The sequence below is a fragment of the Ylistrum balloti genome, unplaced genomic scaffold (genome assembly GCF_031769215.1).
Source record: "Ylistrum balloti isolate Yb309-2 unplaced genomic scaffold, AGI_CSIRO_Ybal_v1 Utg369586, whole genome shotgun sequence".
Classification (NCBI taxonomy): domain Eukaryota; kingdom Metazoa; phylum Mollusca; class Bivalvia; order Pectinida; family Pectinidae; genus Ylistrum; species Ylistrum balloti.
The window spans coordinates 784,572-807,466 of NW_026781874.1; the positions used below are offsets into that span (position 1 = coordinate 784,572).

At 36.7% G+C, this 22,895-nt stretch overlaps 1 protein-coding gene across 1 annotated transcript in view; it reads right to left on the bottom strand.

Moving 5' to 3' along the window:
- The window catches only part of LOC132543969 (uncharacterized), a 55,590-nt gene extending 39,909 nt beyond the window's left edge, over positions 1-15,681 (bottom strand). Inside the window, exons 1-2 of the mRNA XM_060207529.1 lie at positions 15,186-15,681; positions 1,363-1,478 (exon numbers count right to left, since the gene is read on the bottom strand). Of these exons, the coding sequence (XP_060063512.1) occupies positions 1,363-1,478; positions 15,186-15,669 (600 nt within the window). The 5' untranslated portion in view covers positions 15,670-15,681. The remainder of the gene's footprint in view (positions 1-1,362; positions 1,479-15,185) is intronic.
- Between the last annotated feature and the right edge of the window lie 7,214 nt (positions 15,682-22,895).

Here is a 22,895-nt window from a genome sequence, read left to right on the forward strand (position 1 = left end):
CGCCAATGACAGGATTAGCCAGCTAATCAGAAGGGTGGGAAAATACACAGAAGTGTAGCGTATCGTGAATGTCAATATTGACACCCATGTTAGAGGAATTGGGAGAACCCAGAACTAATATGATGATTTTAAAATTTACAACATACACGTCATGATATGGATTTAAATGTCACATGAATCAAACTCACATAAGAGTTAAATCATTAAGTTAATGATGCGGTCTCGATGTTCACCTGTCTCTTTGTGACGATTAGTTACAATATTTTGTTTCCAACACATACCCTAAGTAAACTAGCATATGACCACGACATCGAACAAGTACACGCTGGTCTGTTGCTGTTTTGATCGTTGATATCAATAATAAGGTTTTTTTATCGTACTTCAAAGCCAGTCGGGCAGTCGATGTATTGGTCCTGCGATCTTTATACTAAACAATAACAACCATTTTCTGTCGCTCAAGTCATATTTCTTCAACCTTTTAACAGTTGATGAAAGTTTATCCTCCACTAAACTCTTTACATAAATCAAAGTTTTCTGTTGGTCTTTCGAATTTACAAAATGCTAATATCACATTGACCTACTAAAACAGATAACGCTGGGGTAGAAAAAGATACACATAATCCCACAAACCATTTCTCAACGTTGTAAGCGGCCTAAAGTGAATGTTGTAAGCGGTCGACCTTAGACCGAGTTAAGGATCAAGTTTAGTCATCCTTTTGTGAGGACAAAGTGACTTGGAACAGTATCGTGTAATCCCGGTTTTATTTGTGCTTTTTCATGTGACAAAGACGACCCAGCTATTTAGTTTGTGTATTAGGCTGAATCTGTGTGTTATAACAATACAACGGACAATCTAATGTTATTCCCAATTTTTACGAATTATGTATGATTTCAATGGCTGTCCTCCATTCGTTTGAGATTTGCAGTCATTCAGTTCACTGGGTGTGGATGCGATTGTGGGACTTTTAAGTACAATAACATAACTAGATCATAGTATCCATAGTATCGTTAAGACCTGCTAAGCTACCACTAGTTCATTTCGCGAACAAACAATTAGTTTAGTAATAATAGTACATTATGTTGCGACGATACGCTCAGAGCTGGATGCAGTTCCATTATTCCATAACCAAACCTATATTAAATACTAAATGCTAAATAATTCAGTGGTAGCTCAAGTCTTGTTATAAGTTATCTCTAAAAATAAGTAGAATTATCATTCCGTCTGTAAATTAAGTATTATTGAGACGAATAGAAGGAAACATCGTTGGGGTTATGTGTTTAAGTTATGCTCCATTCTGTTGTTCCTCGTTGTTAATCTAAAGCATGAAAAGTGGCTAGCAGTGACCTATTTTGGAAACTTACCTTATACTTGTCCAGCGCCTCCAGCGCCCGTGTGTACCCATCTTTGGAGTACACACAGAGTGCGGACAGGAGTTCGAATACCTGTTTCTTTACCGTCACATTGTCAGTGTCCAAAGCTACAAAACAAATACAAAGAACATTAACGTTAAGTTAAATGACGTCATTAGCGATCTGAAAATATAGCAAATATATTCTTCATTTTTCACTTCTTCTGCAATCTTTGATACAGAAATGTGAAAAAAACGTTCAGGAACTCCTCCCTAAATGTTGCTTATGTCTCCAAAATCAAACTTTGTTCCTTTTGACAAACATCGTCACATTCACAGGTTTAAATAATAATTCATTTATTTGATGCGATAGAAATGATTGATAAGTATTTGGATTAGATCTATATATCACGTGTTCTGTAGTATGGTGTAACAGTATATCAGTTACCTACCCGTCAGTTCCATCCTCAATAACACCATTACAATTTCTGATCAGAAGTAAATGTGGGTATACAGGTAATAGGAGTGACATGAAATTCGTTGATGCGTACTAAAGTGACTTCAAAATCGGTGACGCGTGTGAAATCAAAACCCAATCAGATGAGATTTATTTATTTACGCTGTAATTGGCGATGTGTGTGCATTTACCAGGTTGTGTTTAAATAGTAACAATCATGCACACATCAAGTCCCATGTCTCCTGCAGGTCTACCCCCGAGTATCAACCCTTACATCTATGAACGAATTTCAGAATGTAAACTCTATCTGCCAATCTATATATTTTAAATCTTTATAAAAAGTTCATTGAATAATTATTTACAGTTCAGTAGCTTTTTATGGTAAATGGTATTATCTGTGCCTTAGAAACAATCATAGTGATAAAGTTATTGCAAGTGTCCTATCGTCGGATTTTATTATTATGGTCTAAATCAAAGTCTGTTTAAGTGTGTGTCGTATCGAGATTTACCTAGAAAGCATGTTACCAATGACTCCAGAGGAAGGTAGACTATTTTATAAGAATAAAATCTCAATTGGACGCCATATAACTTCATAGATAACACAGCAACCATTTCGTACCCCAACTACCATCGTTGTTTAAATGTGACAAATGTGTAACATTTTCACCGATATAGCACTAATTGAAACATGAATGGCAATAATTGATAGCTGTCGTCTGCTACTTCAGTATTCCTCGTTGCCCGTGAGCACATGAGGGGAAAAAGGACGGAAATGTATAGTGAAAGATCAGGTAGGCGGCATTTGTGAAGCAAACGAGTAAGATGGATGGTTTATGTAACAGTGATGTTGAGTCATCGCTATAAGAAAATATATCTACGGGGAAAGTTGTCCTTGTTCAAAAGTGTGAAAGATGGTCGTTATTCTGACATGCTTAGCTATCTTGTGTTTGTTGACAAATCATTTACACGTAAACCTGCCAGGTATAACAAAGTATTCGTCACTCCAACAACAACATTGCCAGTTCATCGAATTATGCACACTATGCACGACAGCCAAGCTATAGAAGAATGTGACTCCAAACGGACAAAAGAATAGGACTGAAAACGAAGCAAAAACGGCAGCCATTAAGCTGATCGAACACTAAACAAGCGCTATACTTTATCCTTTAATGCAGTTAAAATGCACCAGACCTGGGATATAAAAGAATTCGTGTTTCGTGTCCTCTTAAGAGATTTTCATTCAGGTTTATAATAAATTCGAATATAAATTATATAGGTTTAGTGTTTTGTATGGTGTAGTTCTCAATAATGACTTTTTGATTGACAAAGAAAATAAATTAGGTACCATTAATTTGTACAGGTAATGTTACATGTTAAAATATCTATTTAAATAAATAACAAAAAAGTCCCCTCTTCTGTCGCTGTGTGTCAAGTTCGACAATACACATATATTAAGAGTAAATGAGTCTATCAACCTAGCAATCTAGATAAGGAATCTTATTCGACTCCAATACACCAGTTTCACAGTCTCGGGTACAAGTACGAAGTTAATTATGGCACTGGAACCAATTGACTACCATGTCTGTCGGTTACAGGACGGTATATACTGCTGTAGAAGGATCCGTACAAGGTATGGGGAAAGCAGTAACATTATCTATTCATGGACGAATCCATTGCGGTGATACTCACACACTTGTGGTAATGACTAGGTACAAGGAATTTTTTTCTCGGCATGTCACTAAACGCGTAAAATGGAATAATAAAAATCCTTTGTAACTCTTTAGTCATTAAAACATTTGATTGATTATGAAATTTTAAAAAACAATATTATTAAAAGATATTCATTTGGTTCAATCGTAAGGTTTTAGGTGATAATTCTAGTTTTACGTCTTGTGGAACACCAAGATTAGCAAACAGATGCGACATATTCAATTCTGAGTCTTCTTAAAATCAATATTTTCTACCATATCATCCCAAACAAATGCAACCAATATGAACATTTGTTCAACGAATACATATGATCAATAAGAATGTATTGACGCCACCATTTCCATGAAAATTACTGATCCCTTTAATATTCAAATACTTAATACTCTTCATTGGAAAATTTAAAAGAAAAACAAAACTACAGAAAAGTGATTTCCTAGATTTATTGAGCTGAAACAATATGTAATGAAACGTGCGGCTAAGCGTTCGTGTGATTCAGATGATGTTTACATACACGCTTGTATATTATCGATAGACTTGAACATGTATATCTTTCCAATCAGAACATTACCTTCCTTGTGCGAATGGGAGGGAGTTCAAATTAAACAGTACAGAGAAACAAATTGTGTTGCCTTTACACCACAGTCGGTAAGGAAAGCTTATGGTTGTCACCAATTTGCATTCGAGCTGAAATGATCAAATATATAGTGATATCCAATATTGCGTGCACCGTTTATTGACATAAGAGGGAATCCATTATAGTTTTGTATATTCGGCAATTTTGTGATTAAAAAACCAGTCCGTCAAACTTTTGAATGAAACAAAAAGTAGTACACACCCAAGCAATAAAATTGTGAATGAACTTTGTGAGCGTGGTTTTGTATGTCAATTGACATAATATCATATTCAACACGACCAGACATCACTGTGTAATTTTACCGTGCGTGGTCTGTTTAACCCATACACAAGTATCCACTTTCCTTTATCCCCTGTAAACATTCAACTGAGAGTTTCTGATCTCCCAGGTAGAAAGAAGGTGTCGTTTACATCTAAATAGGGTGTTCCCATTAACACGCAGCTAAAATACGCTGTTGCATAAACCGAATAAAACACAACACTTGTTCTTCAACAATATTGATAGCGGTAAACTGTTCGGAAGTTGAAGATATTTTGAGTCGAGAGAATTTGATGATATTTTCTTCCAACATTTTCCTGGTGTCAGATCATTTATAAAAAAAATTAAAATGTCCTCTGAGAACATGTAGGAAAAAGGGAAAATTTATATCTAAATGTAAACATGTTCAGTTCAGTTGGTCAGGTAAATATGAGTCACACAAGTGACACAACAGTCATTCTCTTATCACTAATGTGGGTACCTAGATGGTCCAGCTTTCCCCCTGGAGCCCAGCACTCTAACCATAACACACCCAGCTAAAATAACAGCTTCAGACCTATAACAAATGCTGAATCACAGTACAGTTGACACGATGTTGGAATTTGTGTGTTCGTATCTCAGTAATAAAGCATCCGATCCCTTCTACTAGCCTTAAAAGCATTCTATACGAAAACCTTTAATCTGACAAATTTACTTAGATTGATGTCACATAAAAAATCATATTTACAAACTAAATTAAATACTTGACTTTCATGACTCGAGTATATATGTATAGTAGAGACGCATGGTGGGCTGTTGTAAAGATGGATATCTTACCAAATGATACCTGGCAGACGACCAGGCTACACACCTACCACTCAGCTGTTTAACCGGGAGAGGCCAGGGCTACGTACCTTCCAGGCAGCTGTTTCTCCTATTGTATTAGGATGGGAAGGACATGCTACTGCACATACCCTCCGTCAGCTGTGGACGGATAATGCTACGTACCCGAGAGTGCAGTGTTAAATACCTTATAGTCAGCTGTTCTCTTATTGTAGAGGGAAAAGCCAAGGCTAAGTACCTTCTTCAAGGCAAGACCAATGGAAGAAGGGAATACTAAGGTTGTTCCAGTCAGCTTAGAGTAGACAGGAGGAGCCTAAGCAACTACCGTCCTCAAGATGTTTCTTTTGCCGTTACAAGGAGGAGGTATCGTTCTTCTCTCTGTTATTTCTCTTGCCGAGATAAAGGGAGGCTGCGCATCGCTTACTCATCAGTTTCTAATATTGTTGAAGTGATAAACTTCGGCTAAGCATCGATACAGGATAGCGACATGTGTCACCGGTCGTTGATACCAGCAACTCACATCATAACCCATGTAGACAAAAATCCTACCTAATCAAAACAACATTAACTTGCCTTGTCATGCTCTCTCATCCAAATTATGAAAGTTAAAAAATCAGGACATGGTCTAGAGGTCACGTCTACGGTATAAGGGACTGTTAAAGTACATAAGGTATGGACAGTGAAGGTCAAGTCACCGGCGTATGTAAACGGTATGAAATAGTGATAGTTGTTGATAGATTTTACTGAATCATGAACCTAGTCCATGCACAGCCATTTAATGGTCCTAAATGGTTTTTTCGTAAATCACAGGCAAATCATTACAATTTTGTCATATCTTATTCGATATGTTTATGTTTACTTTAATCATTACACGTGACATTTTCAGCAGGGTTACGACAAGGGCATACAGCCGTAACATTGCCATGGTTACCATGTTCTGTTATAAAATTAATCAGCCTTAATCATGTTTATACATATCAAGTTACATATGTAATAGAAGTGGATGGAACGAGACAAAATGTCCTCATAGAAATGTCTCATAGAATTCCTCTTTCCCGAGGTTTGTTGGTACAGGGATCCAAAAATTCACTTAGGTAACCGTCCATATCAATAACTACATCGGGACACCCACAGGGACAGCCAATGCCAACAATGCTTTCCGATCTCTTACATCTGTTTTAACAATGGAACAGTTACATAAAGATAAAGTTTGCATATAAGTCATGTGCGTTCTATCCTTTCACGGCAAACATCTGAGTGAAGTTCCTTTCTATGAAGCGTATTCCTGACACAGATAACCGATATAGTATGAGAAGAAAGATGTGTATTTATGTTAAACATGTCCTTTATCGACAGTGACAGTCTGGTTGTCTCGGGACTTAATCATGCGAGTATTGACTTATGTTTTAGCTAGCTGATAACGAGGACCAGATGAAAGCGATACATGTTATAAAGTCTTCACGGCTACGTACGACTTTAAGTGATAATCTAATACATTACAAAAGTTTTGGGTACTATGACAGGTAACTGACAGAATACGGCAGGTCACGTGGCCTCATTGATACCTATCAGGTAAGATGGACAGATTTTAAGAAAACCTAAACCTGAGATGTCTTTAAAAGACAAATCAAAAGTGACAAGTACAATTTTTTCATGTGGATGAATAATGACTTATTTTATATAAACGACGTCCTACAGCTAGTGTATATTGTGTGAATAATGCATTATGCACGACCAGATGGTATGTGACAGTCGTACTCACAAAACGGCGCCTTGGGGAACACCTAATCTTTTCTGCAAACCATCAATTTTATCTTAACATCTTCTTTCGGAAAGAAAATGTCAAGATTATGGAGAATTAATGACTGATAATTTTATATCGTAGGACATCCGTTGATTAATTACAAATAATAATAAAAAAAACACTTTTAGACTGTCCTCGAGAGATCACAGTATTATGATTACAACTCTAATCGTCAACCAGCCCACTTTCTAATTTGCGAAGTATTCTCCTCGCCAGCCTTCGTACCTGTGCCGTATCAAGTATGACGGTAATATTGACACATTTCTATAACTACCAAAGATTTATTTGTCGGTGGTATAATGATGATGTATGAAAATTATAGGAAAATTAGCTGAGGAAATTATAGAAATGTTTTTGTGCGATGAAAGATATGGGTGATAGAGGATGTGAATTGAGATGAAAGAATAAATACTTTCTCTCTTTATTTGTTGTTTGTGGTATCCTGCGATAAAAAAACAAACCCATTTCCTGTATGTTTCATTTGCTGTTCTGTATGTAAGGAGAGGAGCTGAGGCCTGACTGGGTATATACCGTGTGATGGATAGCTTGAAGCATACTAAGCTCAACGTCCATTATTGTCACAAAGCAAGAAGATAAAAGGTAGCGACCTCCGACATCCAATAATAGATTTATCAAGAGACTTGTACGTGTTGCTGTAAGGCCCACATGAACACATTAAGACAAGGGGAGGTCTACAAAATACATGTTACATTTGTAAATATATCGCCCAAAGGTCCATAGTATACAGATTGTATACACCGTACATTCACTTTCCCTTGTAAACAATAGAAGACATACTGGTTTGTTTCTATGTCACATTTAGATGTTCTCTCGTCTGTTTCTGATCGCCAGTCCTGTGACATTACACGGTAAGAAAAACATTCATCACATGACTGTGCCCTGAAATGTCCCGAGACTTCCATTTTGATGTCACGTGACATTCCATTTTCATACATGACGGACATGACAATGGCTTATCGCACGACCAGCAATAAAATGAAATGTTTCGGAGAAAACTTTACCCATGATATGTTCTAAGTAATGTGGTAAAATTTTCTTGAATTAGTTTAAAAATTCATTCTGTCTCGTTTCTTAATCATTATATGAGGCAAACATTTAAAATCTTCTGATCTTCAGCGAGTGCTACACAAGTAAGGAGATACTTGCCGAGTGCATTCGGTACATTTCCGAGTTGCAATTTCTGAATTTCTTTAGGTTTATGACAATATTTGGATTTCCAATGGTATAATTACGAGATCAATGGGTCTATCAGAGTCTTTAATAATCGCTAACAAAGACTGTGTTCCTAGTGTTTGGAATCAAATGTTGTCCACCACATCCTAGTGTAGCTAGATTACATGTAAACAAACTTATCCAAACACTTTAGATTGGAGAAGGAACCCGGCATATCATAATTCTATACCTTAATACTGCCCCGTGAGACCGATACACAAGATAGAAATACATAGGCATTTCTTGCATAAAAAATACAGGTAAGGTTGATTAAAAAGCCAAACTATGTCTTCTAGTATTTGACTTTGAAATTTTCAATACAGTTTTATAAAGTCGTATATTTTCTACGTGGACACTGTGTTTACAAAGTAAATACCTTACATATGTAGTTAACGTGGTAATGAATAGCGGAGTGGTTATTTACACACAACTCTCAACACAACTGTGCGCGTTACTCCATACCGCCTCAAAGCTCCTCAGTGATTTTTTAGACGCTAGTCGCTTGATCAGCGAATTTGGTGATCTCTGTTTTACCTTGATTCTACACATAAGATCAAAGATTGAATATATAAGTATATACTATATATAACAGTGAATTCGGCCGTAGTCCGGTACTGTCTATGTAAACAATAATTACGACAAACAAACGAACCAGTTGTTGGCACCGCTGGCGGGACATATAGCACCCCGAGCCATTTTTATTACGAGAAAGATCGATGTGGAGAATTAATCTGAGACATTTATGGAGTTCATGAATGCGTCCGAGCGAGACAGAACATTTAGCAGCATTCCTATGTATAAAACGAGAAACAAGAGACGACGGACCCGCCATTTTATTGAATTATAATGGCAAGAGGTCGTATGTACTCTGTCATTGTGCATCCCACTCCCGCTAACCGGGTGCAGTTTGATGGCCGGAGAGTGGGTGTCCAGTCAATTTAAACCGTATTGATCGTCAGAAAAGAAGTGGGTGTCCATTTGCCACAATAGCAAGACCCTCACCAGGCCGTCCAGTAAAATAGTAATTAAAGGTATCAAGTTTCTGCACACCTGGTCAAGATTACAGACACTTGTGCTGTCTTTGGCCATTTTTGGTGTTCACTTGTGGTCCTTTCTCTCGTGTGGTTTTATCCGAATCATACATTCAGTAGAGACGAGCAAGACATCTCGTGTTTCGTATGCGATGCATAGTCAGTAGATGAAAAGGTGACCAATTGACCATAAACGGAAACGATCACAGTGGATACTAGAGTTGATCAATTACATTATTTATCAACAAGTATCAATGATATTTCAAAACCACGCCATTATTCTAAAACCTCTCACGAATGTGAAGCTTTACCTCCCTCGTAACTGACGGAGTTCGACCGCTCATAGAATAGCGGTTGACCGCTAGTGTTCTGTTCAGAGAGTTTAGCCCGGTGCAATGGTCAGTTGTAAGGAACAGGTTGATTGTTGCGAGCGATAGAACGATTGGTTCTATGGTTACTCTAAATGTCCAGTTTGACCATTGTGATGTGTAAGAGACACAGAATGATCCGTTCTCGGTGGGAGTTCTCTATTGACCATTCAAAAAATTTGCTTTGATCGCGATAGTTGATTTTAAGACAATTTGTCAGCAATACCTGACCGCTGAGGAAATGAAATGTACTATGAAATGGACCAGACTCACGGATTACGGACACCCTACACCAACCAGACTGGATGTACAGACAACATTGTAGGAATAATAGGATTATATACAGGAAGGGGGCGCATTACTTCTACGTGAATCAAACTGACACATTCATCAGTACTGTCAGTATTCCGTTCGATCACTAGATCGATATGTCTACCGCCGTTTATATCAATACTTTTTCATCCCGACAATTGTTACTCTTTCAATGTTCCACATATATCGCTCAACGGCTAAAAGGAAGGGGGAGGGAGGGGGGGGGGGGGGCAAAGTCTCATATAAAATTTCTCCTTAAAAACTTAACTTGACTGCAGGTTTTATAGATGTGTATGGTAGAGTTGACTTAAAGCTGACCACGTGTGATGTGTGAATACGATAAGCTTAGTATTATGTACAAAACAGACACTACTCAAAAGGAGAGCGTGGCCTTACTATCGAAACGGAAGCAATATTTCCAGATCTCGATAAAGAACAAACAGGAAATCAGATCTTGAGATATGATATGGTATGTGATATGTAAATATCAGAAACGAAGACGATTATAATCTTCATACTTTTCTACTCATTTCCACACATCTTGCACTGCTCATTTACTGAAATACATGGTCATATCACTGTACGTAAAAGAACCACAAATGGAAAAAACAAATTAAGAATGCAGGTCTGTCGATTTGTTATTTTATTGAAAAGTTGCAAAGACAGTTAATAAAATGTGTTTGGTAGGGAACGCAAGGTCCTGTGAATTTGTGCAGGTTTCTCCCGAAGTTCAAATCGTAACATCAGATATTTGATGACGGTGTTTTATCAATATCCGGTAAAGATCAATTACCTTATTCATATTTTCACGTCCCTGTGGTTCGCATCAGTACTGAGGTAGGTCCCAAGAGAAGGATATCCAGCCCAATAAAAAAGCAGGACTGATAATTGTTTTGACAGGTAAATACATTAGTGGAGAACGATGTTTTAATGGCATACGCGAACCAGATGTGTATCTCATTTCACAGCGGTACTGGTCAAGCAGCTTAGTAATGATTGGTAATGAGATGACCACAAGCACTGTCTGATCGCCACAACGAAGATAACATCGACAGAGGAGTTATCATTGATGTCCACAATACAAACAGACTGCTTGCAGGTACTCTGCAATTTCTCTCCATAATTATATCACTACCTGTAGAGCTTTGGCCATTGACCACGTGTACGGACAGTGAAGTCCAGTGGCGCGTCATGACTTTGCATCTTTCAAAAATGACTAGCAGAAAAGGATTGTCCGGAGGCTGTTTTCTTGGTCAACTCTAAAAGTACTTTAACAATCTATACGATTGTCCGTAGAAGTCACGGTGCTAAACTTTTAAACATGTCTCATTAGTAGGGTACAGATAAACATATCGGCAGTTATTTCTCCCTGTCAGTAAAAGGTGTGGAGGTGTGAAGCTCGGGGACAGATTACCCAGAATTCTGTAATAGAGGAACAAACGACTACTGACTTAACGGCACGTGGCTGACACTTCCCGAAACATAAAATATGTCAACGGCCTGATTTACATCCATTGCGTGTGGATGGCACGTTAGCGGAGTAGGCGAATACGTTCAAATCCATGCATTTTTTTTTCTTATTGACGTATTTTTTTACGTAAAAAGAAATTATATGGATGAATGAATAGAATAAACAAACATAAAATAAAACATCGATTGTGAGTAATCACATAATATCACAAGTCGGTTTGGCATTTTTATGAGTCTGACATGATTGATAGGCTGACGAAAAGACGGAAGAAAGGTTTTTCCATGAAGAAATATGTCTTCCCCAAAATGCTAAAGCACAACTGTACGAGTTTCAGTAAATAAATCAACATCTTTAGATAAACAATAAATAAACGAAACATGAAACTTTTAAAGGTTTTAAGGGAGGGAAAGACATTCCCGTAGTAATTGGGAATTGGTACTGTTTAACAGTCCCGTACAGATCAATACTCCGCACTATGACACAAAGACGTGCATATTTGACCTAAATAACCTGCAGATGATCTCGTGTGAACTTTGAATTTATGGGCCAGAAAAGACAAAAAGCTCGTAAAACAAGCAATTACGGAGTATACGTTACGGGTGGGTGGTGGCTTTCGCAGCGCAATCTATTCTAACCTGTAGTATACAACGGTCAAACATCTATATATTCTTTAACATATTATAACCTTGATGATTTTCAGGGGGAGATTTAAACAAGAATATATAATTACGTATTTTGTTGAAGGGAGACAGAAGCTCTTGTCAACGCTACGTAAAACCCTCTACAAATAGATACTCTTTTAAAATTCATGTGTGTTCCAACATTTTAGCTACAATCAAAATATTTTCCAACAGAATTCCTCGCCTTCCTAAGTCAATATAAATAGCATCTTTATTGCTTAATAGGACTTTTAAAAGCATAATTACACAGGGGCGGCAATATCAGGGGATGAAGGTAGATCCCGGATAGCCAACACTAAAGAGAAGTTCTATTACATTTAAGTCTAAATGATCTATGACCAACCATTTGAAGACGACTGTGTACAATAGGTATCACTGAGGGGATTGGTATAGGAAAAGTCTCACTTTTACTGAAGTCCTTTATCTATAGTCCTGTACTATCACTATACAAACCTTCATTTAGCCAAAGAAACACTGCATCGTTAGCTTAATAAGGTAATTCTATCTAAATTTTCATTTGCATTTAAAATATTTTTTTAATTGAATATTTCCATACTCTAATAGCAATAGCTTATTGAATACGACCAAAGTTTTTTTTTTCACTTTTGAATGCAGTTATTCACAATATTTATAACAGATGCGTTGTTTTAGTTTAACTGTGTCAAGTTTAGCTGAGTTGAACCAAAAGCATACAGATTATTGGTCTATCATGAAGATTGACGAAGGCCGTTGGTTGATAAGTACAAACATGGCAATCAAGGTATTTCGGTGCTTAGTTTTGCTGTGTCCACTATAGCCCATTAATAGAAGTGACCACAGCACAATCTCTAGTCTGGCTGGAAGCCAGTTGCAAAAGGGCTTGACCAAATTCTTCTGTTGGCTTACATTTACTAAGGTAAATCAAAACCTTCCGTATTATTTATTTGAATGGTCCTGATGGCGAAAGCTTTTCCAATCAGACTTACTACATTTTTTTTCTTTTAAACCTTACATAACAAAGCCCATCAAAACTGTCTTTATTGTAGTCCTTATTGTGCAAATCTTTATACAAGTAGTCATCCGCCTTTAGTTGACAAAACAACCCACATTAAGATATATGTATGAACTATTTTCTTGTACTTTTGTCAAATAAAAAATTACTTGAATATGATACACGAATACAACCGGTAAAGTTACATTATATTCTGCCAAATTACCACCATGTGTTCCGTAATTTGATAGGACAGAACCTGACACAACCTGTTCGAGATTTGTATACTGTCACGAGGTACGTCTCTATACCCGGTAAGCAGAATGCAGTGAACTTGCCAATTATCATCACCTGAACATGCTCAACCAGGGATGACACTCGTCCTTCTGTGAATACGGATGACCTAGTTACGGTGTCGACCTAACCGTCTTCCCTTTCAAATGAAGTGCGAAGGAGACATCATCCTACGTATCTTTCCTAAAGCCCACTGATGTTTTATTCAAAATGAACGGATCATTTCAACCTAGCACAAGTAGGACCGCCAAACACCTTTCATCTGCTCCTATTACTGACAACAACGAAACTGGGCCTGTGACGTAGAGTGGCCTGTAATTGTCCTTCATGGAGAATGACCATGTCTGGTCAGTGTGTTCACGTGTCATAATAGTCAGACATCAAAACATTACTGACCAGTATGACGTATATTCCATAACTGTCTCAATTTAAAATAAATAAACATTTTTACAGTAAGCTTCGGAAACGTTACCTCGTGAAGAGTGCTTTTTAGATCCTAATTAGAACGATTGAAACAGGTTTTGATATGTCCGTACTAGTTTTTAGTGACTTTGATCTCTAATACTTTCTGCAGACATTTTCTGAACTTTCGTTTCGGTAATTTTATATCTTTTTGAAAAGTCACCTAATACTGAAGGCATTTAGGGGAAAATAATAATAATGAAATGAACAAGGATATATGTACACATACTGTCAAAGCACGTACTGCATCATAATGATAAAATCCATAGTGATCGAGTTACCGTGGACTTGTACGAGAACAGAGGCAGACACGGGAGACTTGGAAAGGTTAGAACGTCATGTCGGGTCAAAAAAGGTCAACTAGGCAGCCTCTGAATCCGAGATTCGATCCAACACAGCCCAAACTATCTACAGCGAATATTTGTTGGCTGTTGTCTGAGAACCAGAAAATCTTATTTATATTGATTTATCTTAAACTGCAGCACATACTGCCGACTTGTAGTGTTTATAACTGTTACTGCACCACCTGTTTACGATATTAGAGAGCTGAAAATTGACAGTATCTAATTATCACTTTTCAATTTTTACGTCAGTCTTGTACTTTTCGTTGGTTAGCAAAAGGATAGACACATTTGTCAGATGTATGCTGCGAGACTCTAAATAACTGCGAAATTAAAACAAATTCTGTATGAGACATTTTCTAAAAAAAAAAAATGGGAAATGTTGTTCGTAACTTCGTACTTCATTAGAATGATCAATAATTAGAAAAATAAATTCCGATTAAATTGTAACTTAAAACTAAAAAAAATGAATTCACCCAAGGAATTCGAAAGCAAATGAATGAGTTGGGTATGAACCATGATAGAGTGACTTATTAATGCTATCGTTTACATTGAAACATTAAAGAAGCTTAAATCATAACAAGGGTTAGAACCTGAAACTAAAGTACTAAAGATAAACAATGGGCAGATTATGTCTTTAATTCATTTATACTGGGTGGGCAGTTAATTTCATTTATGGCTTGAGCAAGTGAGAAATAAAGCGAAAGACTGTAGTGTGGAGCCATTGCTCTCTATACCTATAGCAGGTGAAGTTATACCACAGGTAAACTGTATGCCTATTAATGTGTCTAGGTAAGCGATACCTTTAGCTGTACAGGTGAGCGCTGTCTATTTAGAGACCCTTTAACAGTTTGTATGAACAGCGAACATCAGCTACGCGGTCACGAACGTCTCACCTGTTCAATTTTATCACTGATATGGCTTTATAAAATGATGACAACTCTCCCATAAGACAAAATATGGAAGACATATAAATAAGAAATACATACCTGCTGCGAATTTAGGTGTAAAATCCTTATTTTCCACAATGTAATCCAAACCAAGGGAGCTATCCATAACGGTTTTCACGCACTCAACACAACCAACTTGAAGCACGGCATCCAGAAAACTACTTGGCTTTTGTCTAGAAATTTGTTCCAAACTTTCGAACAATAATTCCAATCCATCGCTATGCAGAAATCGAAGAATCCATTCCGGATTCGACTTAGCTTTTAGAAGCTTCCGTTTGAGTGTTGTGTATGTTTGAACTGAAGGAGAACGTAAAAGCTCTACCACCCGTTCTGGTTGGATGGCAGTCTCTCCACTGTGATCACTCGTACTATCTGTGCCTGGGCTATGCAGAGGTGACCAACCAATCGACGCTCGCCTAACAGCGTAGGCCCAACGTTTCGTACCTCTCTTCGGCAGATTAGCCTTATACTCGGATTTCGTATTGAAAAAGTCCACTTCGCTATCCGAGACGGACTCTTCCATGACTGGAAGGTTAACAGGCGCTTCTGGAAAACACGGAAAAACTCGTTAGTTCATTACTGAATTGTGATATATGGACAGTGTTGTTTTTAGTGGTTGAACTGTGGACAATTTAAGGAGTATTTTGGACAATTAGTACAACATTCGATGTATACCATGGATTTGAAAATATCATTCATGACATATTTAAGAAAAAAAATACTTGGATTTACTGAAATGATAAATATTTCCGATGGGCTACTGTAAAAGCTATCAATATCTGATTTGGAGATAAATATGCATTTTTCATAAGTGATGGGTCCTGTTTTTAAATGTTTGACATATGATAGGTACAGCCCAGCAGTATTTAAAACACTTGTCATTCGTGATCCTGTGGTAGTACATGTTAAACATTGTAAAACATTCAAAGAGATATTTTTTTCTATATCGTTTGGGATATCATTTTCTTACTGAATATCTGATACCGTAGTGACTTAGCTTTATCTTAAATCTATACACAATCTGAGGGAAGTTATGATATTTCATATTTTCACATTTTTCAACCACAACAAACGATACTTGTCGCTACGAGCTTGAGCAATGATGGGCACGACTGATCGTTTTCTTTGTTGTCGTGACAACCAGAGCATATCATTTCAATATGGTGATATATGATATACAGATCACCAGCTGGTTTTCAAACAAAATGAAATACACAACCACTTATATACAATATAAAACATGCAATATTTGTTAAATACACACAGATCTGTATGACATAAGCACTATCTGTGGTTTGTAACCCGTTTCTCTCTTACAATGGTATTTCAAGGTCATCAATCTTATGCTAAAAGACACCACTTGTTATCACAGTATCCGGGGTATGTCCGTACGGATAAAACGTTATACATTTAGTCTATATTGTATATCATAAAGAAAATTGCTAAGTAACGATGTCTACATCCTGTATAAGGTGACAAATTTGATAGTACCTAGTAACTTTTGGTTTTGTTTACTTTATATCAATCTTGAACTATATCATATCGCTTTGTCCGTTTATGTTGCCGTGTTAAAACGCACTGTGGTTTGTGTGACGAAACCGGAGCGTTTAAGGAAAACTCGTGATGTCGAACTGGGATGATCCTATATCTTTTCACATTCATTCTGGGAATCAAACCCCGACCGTCTAGGTAAATGACGAGTACGCTAGCCACTACGCCACCTCGCGCTTTATCATAATTGTACCTGGTTATCCAATAGTAATTTGTTCAATGTTCTGTGACATTGAGATGTATAAAGAAAGTTTACAGGGCGATTTTAAAGAATAATTTGTTTCTATCCATTTCCGAAATTCCCCATCTGACTATTCCTTGTAACACTAAATCAAGTTTGACGTCAAGATACATTCTCCGAGGTCTTTTGTACACAACACCGAGGTCGCATTCGCATACGCTGGTCCTATTTACATCAAAGGACGAATTAGAATTTTTGATTAAATTACAAGGATCAATAATTGAAATCACTTTAATCAATCACCGATATCTTTTACAGTAAGCCGGACAGCCAGTGACATTATACATTCAAAATAAGAATGACTTTTTACGTTTTTACAAAACCTTACAATAATGAAAGCCTTTATGAAGTTTGCCTGACTGTATACAGACAGAGTATTGTAAGGTAAGGTAGGATGATTGTCCTACCTATTTAACAGTGTGTGATTGGCCCGTGATCGATGTGTAAAGTTGTCGGCGACAAATTAGTCAACGCTACAACAAGCAGTTAGGCAAGGCGTGACGTAGGATGATAGATGACGTCTGACTCTCGTACCGTAGTAATGTATATATCACATATTAGTGCATCTACCGTAATTCTCATAAATTCACCTGCCTTGTGTCATTGTATTACTACGCCCACAATATCACACCGGTTTTTTTGCATGTATGTTTAAACCAGTCCAATTTCGGGGTCTTGGTAACAAAATAGTGCGATATCAATTAAAATATGATACTATTTCGTCTTTCTTTCTTTCTCTTTCTTTCTCTTTCTTTCTCTTTCTTTTCATTTCTTTTTTTAAATGATAATAATATTGAGCGTTCTTGTATTTTTTTTAAACTCTGTTAGAAAACTTTAATGGAAATAGAAAAGATTAGAGAAAATTGTGAATAGTGTTGTTTTGTCATTTTGAAACCGCGGTGTAATACTTTGATCAAAGCAAATATTACTATGCCAGCGCGTTCGTTCGGTAACCTAAAACTAATAAATCATTTTACAGTTACCCTAGATATTCTCATTTCTTTCCACTTAAGGTTTGGAGTAGTTATTGATATTTTCGTCTTTTTTTTAAAATAAAATTTCCTGATATTTAATCCAACTCTAATTTGGCATAACAGAAAAAAATATTCCAAGCGCTAACTTCCATGTTGTTACAATATCGGTAGGAGTGACAAAGGCAAGTTTAGGAAAGAGAGAAAACGACGATCAAAATTTGGTCGAAACTTATGATCATGCAGTGGGGAAAGTAAGCACCATTTTATGGTCCTACATTTAGGGTAGTGGATATTTTGAATCCAGTCACCACAAAAGGTTACAATCATGTACCTCTGACATACACACTTTTTTTTTGTATAAAGAAGAAAATTCGTGACATCAAATACTTTCAGTTGAATAATATAAACGGGAATACTGACACGTGATAGATATTGTAAATTGGTTGAGCCAGGTAGATAGTCAGTCTTAAAATCTGATTCTTACTAAAAACTACACCGACCTGGTAGTATCATAGTTAGTGGTATTTTAACCGTGTGATGATCATTTCAAAAAGTGTTCGTGTTTTCTGGCGCTACTATCACACCATGCTCTTAATTTTGATTCCATTTTTTCAAATTCTAAGACCAAATGTCATGCATATGCATAAGTTGTACGGTATCGTCACGTGTCTTTTATGACGTCATTAACGTCGCGTGTCTTTTATGACGTCATTAACATCGCGTGTCTTTTATGACGTCATTATCGTCGCGTGGTTTCTATGACGTCATTATCGTAGCGTGGTTTCTATGATGTCATTATTGCTGTCAACGAGACGTTGGCGGTGCAATATAACAGTCGCTATTCCTTGAGAAGACTGTCGGAAACGGAAAACATATCTTTTTTCATTCTTCTTTGCAAATATCTCGAAAAAACAAACAGTATAGGAGCACGCTATACAAGTCGTCTTTGCCTATAACTATCTATCATTTATAACACCTATAAATGACAAAACAACATGATTCAATGCTTGCTTAAATAAATATACAGTTTGTCAGTAGTGTAGTAATTACAAACAGATTTACCTATATTTTTCTGACGTGTAGCGGTTAACGGTTTCTTTCTGGAAATATCAACATTGACTTACATGACCTTGCATATGTCATACCACGTAATTTTGTCACTTGTGAAGGTGAAGATCACGGCGTAGAGACCACGTCTTCTTGGGTAGATTTGTTACGCAGTAAACGCGTCCTCTCAGAAAATGGTTTCTCACTTCCCACAGTGCCTTGCGGGAATGGCCGATTATCGCACTGGCCGAATTACCAAGTTTATAATGTCAGGAATTCTTTACGACAAAGAAATTATGTCATTTTTCTTCCTTGAATATAAAAGTGACACAACATGTCTTTTCGCTTGCACAATTTAAAGATATATGACTTTATCTTGGAGCACATTATAGCAGGTATATTGTTCATAATGATGTGCATGTCTGGATTAATTATACCAATATAGCACCATACATTTAGTCCACATTATAAAAACAGCGTAAATTAGCAAGACCTGGTGAATTATTTTTACAAATGGTTCTTAAATTTTTCACTGTCAGCGAACGTGAAAAAATGTCGGTAAGAGTGGTATCAAACCTTTCGTGCTTGCCTTGAAACGAATAAGTACAAAACACGTTGCACCCGTATGCCATGTACACTTGCCATTTCTTTTGTATGCATGCCATATTCAATTTTTTCTCAATATATAAGGTATAGATGTTAGGTAAATCCTATTTTGATCCACCTTTAAATTATCTTTGATATTACCAGTCGCTATCTGGTAGAGGCTGTTAGGTCTTAATCTGGTTAAGTGTAATGGAATAAAAACAGCACCTTGTGATACTGATATCTTCCTGTGTAATTCCGGATTACTGGTTCTACCGTAAAAACGGCTTCAATTAAATCTTGTTATAATGTTAATTTTAACCAGCTTACGCAGGAATGTTAATCCCGTGTAAACCTGGAATCTGCAAAAAAACTTTCTAGGTCACTAACTCCATATGCATGTAAGTAATAGGTACACATTACAGTAATTGTTAGATTGTCGCTGAAATAGACCCGGTAGTTATAATGCAAAAAGCACTCCCTAAATAAAAGATCAATAAACAGGCATTTGCGGTTTGCTTGTGCCCATGTTATTTTTCTTTATGACAATAATACCAAACTATTTAAAGTATTGCATTAATTTGTGTAAATTACACGGCGCTTAATTTCTGTGCATATATATTTTAATACCCCGTTAACAGAACGTTGATAAACTCGCTTTAATACTTAAGAACAAGGAAAACATTTTTGAGGAATTTGGAAACAATTTATCGGCTCATCGAATTCGGATATACGTATGGCCAGCTATCAGTTTCATAGGCATGCTTTGGAACTCTTCAATGTCAAATTTACGTGTCTGAAACACGCTCAGAATAGCACGAGACGGGTCACGTAGACGGAGGGCGATATGGGTCGGGAGTGAAATTTCGATGTCTTATCTTGACATATAGAAAGTATTTAATCCAATCCGTTCGATCTTATAGCGACCTAGGTCGGAGAGGCAGGTATATGGTTGGGATAAAAGCTTTATGCATCATTCAAGGTTTGCGCTAGGTTAATAGACGGAATAAACCACAGTTTGGACTATCTCTGTGAATCAAAAATACTCAGACATAGCAAAATGTGAACAAATACATAAATCCGGTTTACTCAGAGTAAAAATCTACGAGAAGAGATCGATAATTTTATAGGAAATTTTTTCAAACCAATGAAGGTGAAATATTGATTCAAACATTTGAAAATATTTTACAGATTCCGTGTTAAAACGTTTTGTAAACAACCGTTATGTGATTTGAAATAGAAAGAAAATACTGCTACTAATTTTATCTTATTTGTTTTTCTACATGTATTTATATCTATAAGCACATAACTATTACTTGTACTCTTAAGTGAGAATATATACCCGCCATTTTGATGGATGAAGTACATTTTCTACACATTATTTTTGTTTGAAGTATTCGGACATATCAGTCTTAACACCTCTCCTCGTACCAGGTTTTTCACTTATCAGTTTTAGGAACGTCAAAACAGAAATAATGAGATGGAAATGGATACTCTAGGAAACACGTTGGTAACTTCAATTGAAAGCGAAAATTGTTTACAGAGTTCTGACTTTTCTTTCTCTGAAAAAAAGGCGAACAAGGTACACTGTACAAGCCTTACAAAAAATCACAACCACAAAAGGTCCGTACCACTAAGTATCAAGATGAACCTAGAGACCCCGAAGTCACTGTCCGATGACACCCTGCAGGGTGTATTTCATTTGGCGGAGAAGTCAACTTTAATAAGGTGACATTGTGCTGTCTTTGACGGGCAGATGAACAGTGTTTAGTACACAATAAACACCCAGGAGACAAGCACACGTCATTGTAACAATAGGTGTAATTGTCCATGTTACGGGTTTGTACCAGGTTCAATGTCTTGCCCTTTGTCCGAGGAAAGTTTAAACAAAGTCATGGCCGAACTGTTTTAGAACTGAACAGTTAGTCAGAAATAAATTTTGTTAATTGTTTAATTAGGGTTGTGACTGTTGCCCCCTGTTTATGTTCTTTAGTTCGAGTTATCTTGTACTTAGCACGGGTTGTATCATATTGAAGATGCGTAGCTGTCTATATTTTCGGAATGTCGTTAAATATCGTTAACAATAATAGGTAAAATAACAAATCGAGGCGGTCTGTTATTTTGAAATATTGACAGAGAACACATGAAAATGGAATATCAGTCAAATTACAAGGCAAAAAGTGATGATACTAAACAATACGTTTGATGGAGGGTAAAATGTGACAAATAGAAAAAAATAGGTCACTCACAATGTCACAGATGGCAAACAGGAAAGTAAGACACATAGGGACACAGCTGACAAACAGGAAAGTAAATCACCACAGGGATACAGCTGACAAACAGGAAAGTATGTCACCACATGGATACAGCTGACAAACTGGACTAACGATCACATACAGGACAAAAGCTGACAAACTTTTACAACAGATCACATACAGAACATATGACAAACTAGACAACTGATCATGTGCAGTACAACAGATGACAAGCTTGACAACATATCACACACAGAACAACAAAACTCTCCAGGACAACTGCTACATGTAACGAACAGAATGATAGGTCAGAGACTGAACAACATCGACAAATACGACAAATGCTGACAAACTGGACATGTGGACACGGTTCTGAGAGCCGTAAATGATAAGAGTACACGTGCTATCGTAACTGTACTGTTACACAAGTCTTACTAGCCGTTACATAGTCTGTATATTAAATTACGTAAATCTATTGTTAAACACGTGTAGGTTTGTCATCAGCTAGTCCTTGTTTTTGTTATCATACGGCTAGCAGGTGTTTAGAAACATGATACATATTACATTTTTTGCGATATGACAAAATGATTTAATCAATTGATTGCCAATTTAATTTTTTATGAAATGTATCCATGTCTTTTGTGTGACACGATATCATCGATACAGATCTTGTTTTTTTTTTCTCCTTGTTTCTTTGGTTCGTTCTAGAGAATACACTCTAAAACAGGTGGTGTTCACGATCTTCTCGGGACATTAAATAGACAGAAGAGAACTTATTCTTGAACTATCTGTCTGTCTCTTTCGTTCTGAGAAAAGTAAACTTCTTTTAGAAGGGAAAACTACAAATGTTTACTTTATCTTCCCTATTTCTGAACATAAATCATACGACTGTCTATTAGCAAATAGCCATTTGTCTATCAGCTTTTAACGTCGGTACATAAAATCACGGTTTCAATTTATTCAATTGTTTAAGATAATTGTTGTAGTTGTATAATTTTATACTGATGAAACCAGTATTACTTAGCGCGCATTTATGATTTGAATTTTTACCTTACCATAATTTCTAGACGAAAGAACCGAATAATTTAAAAAGCGA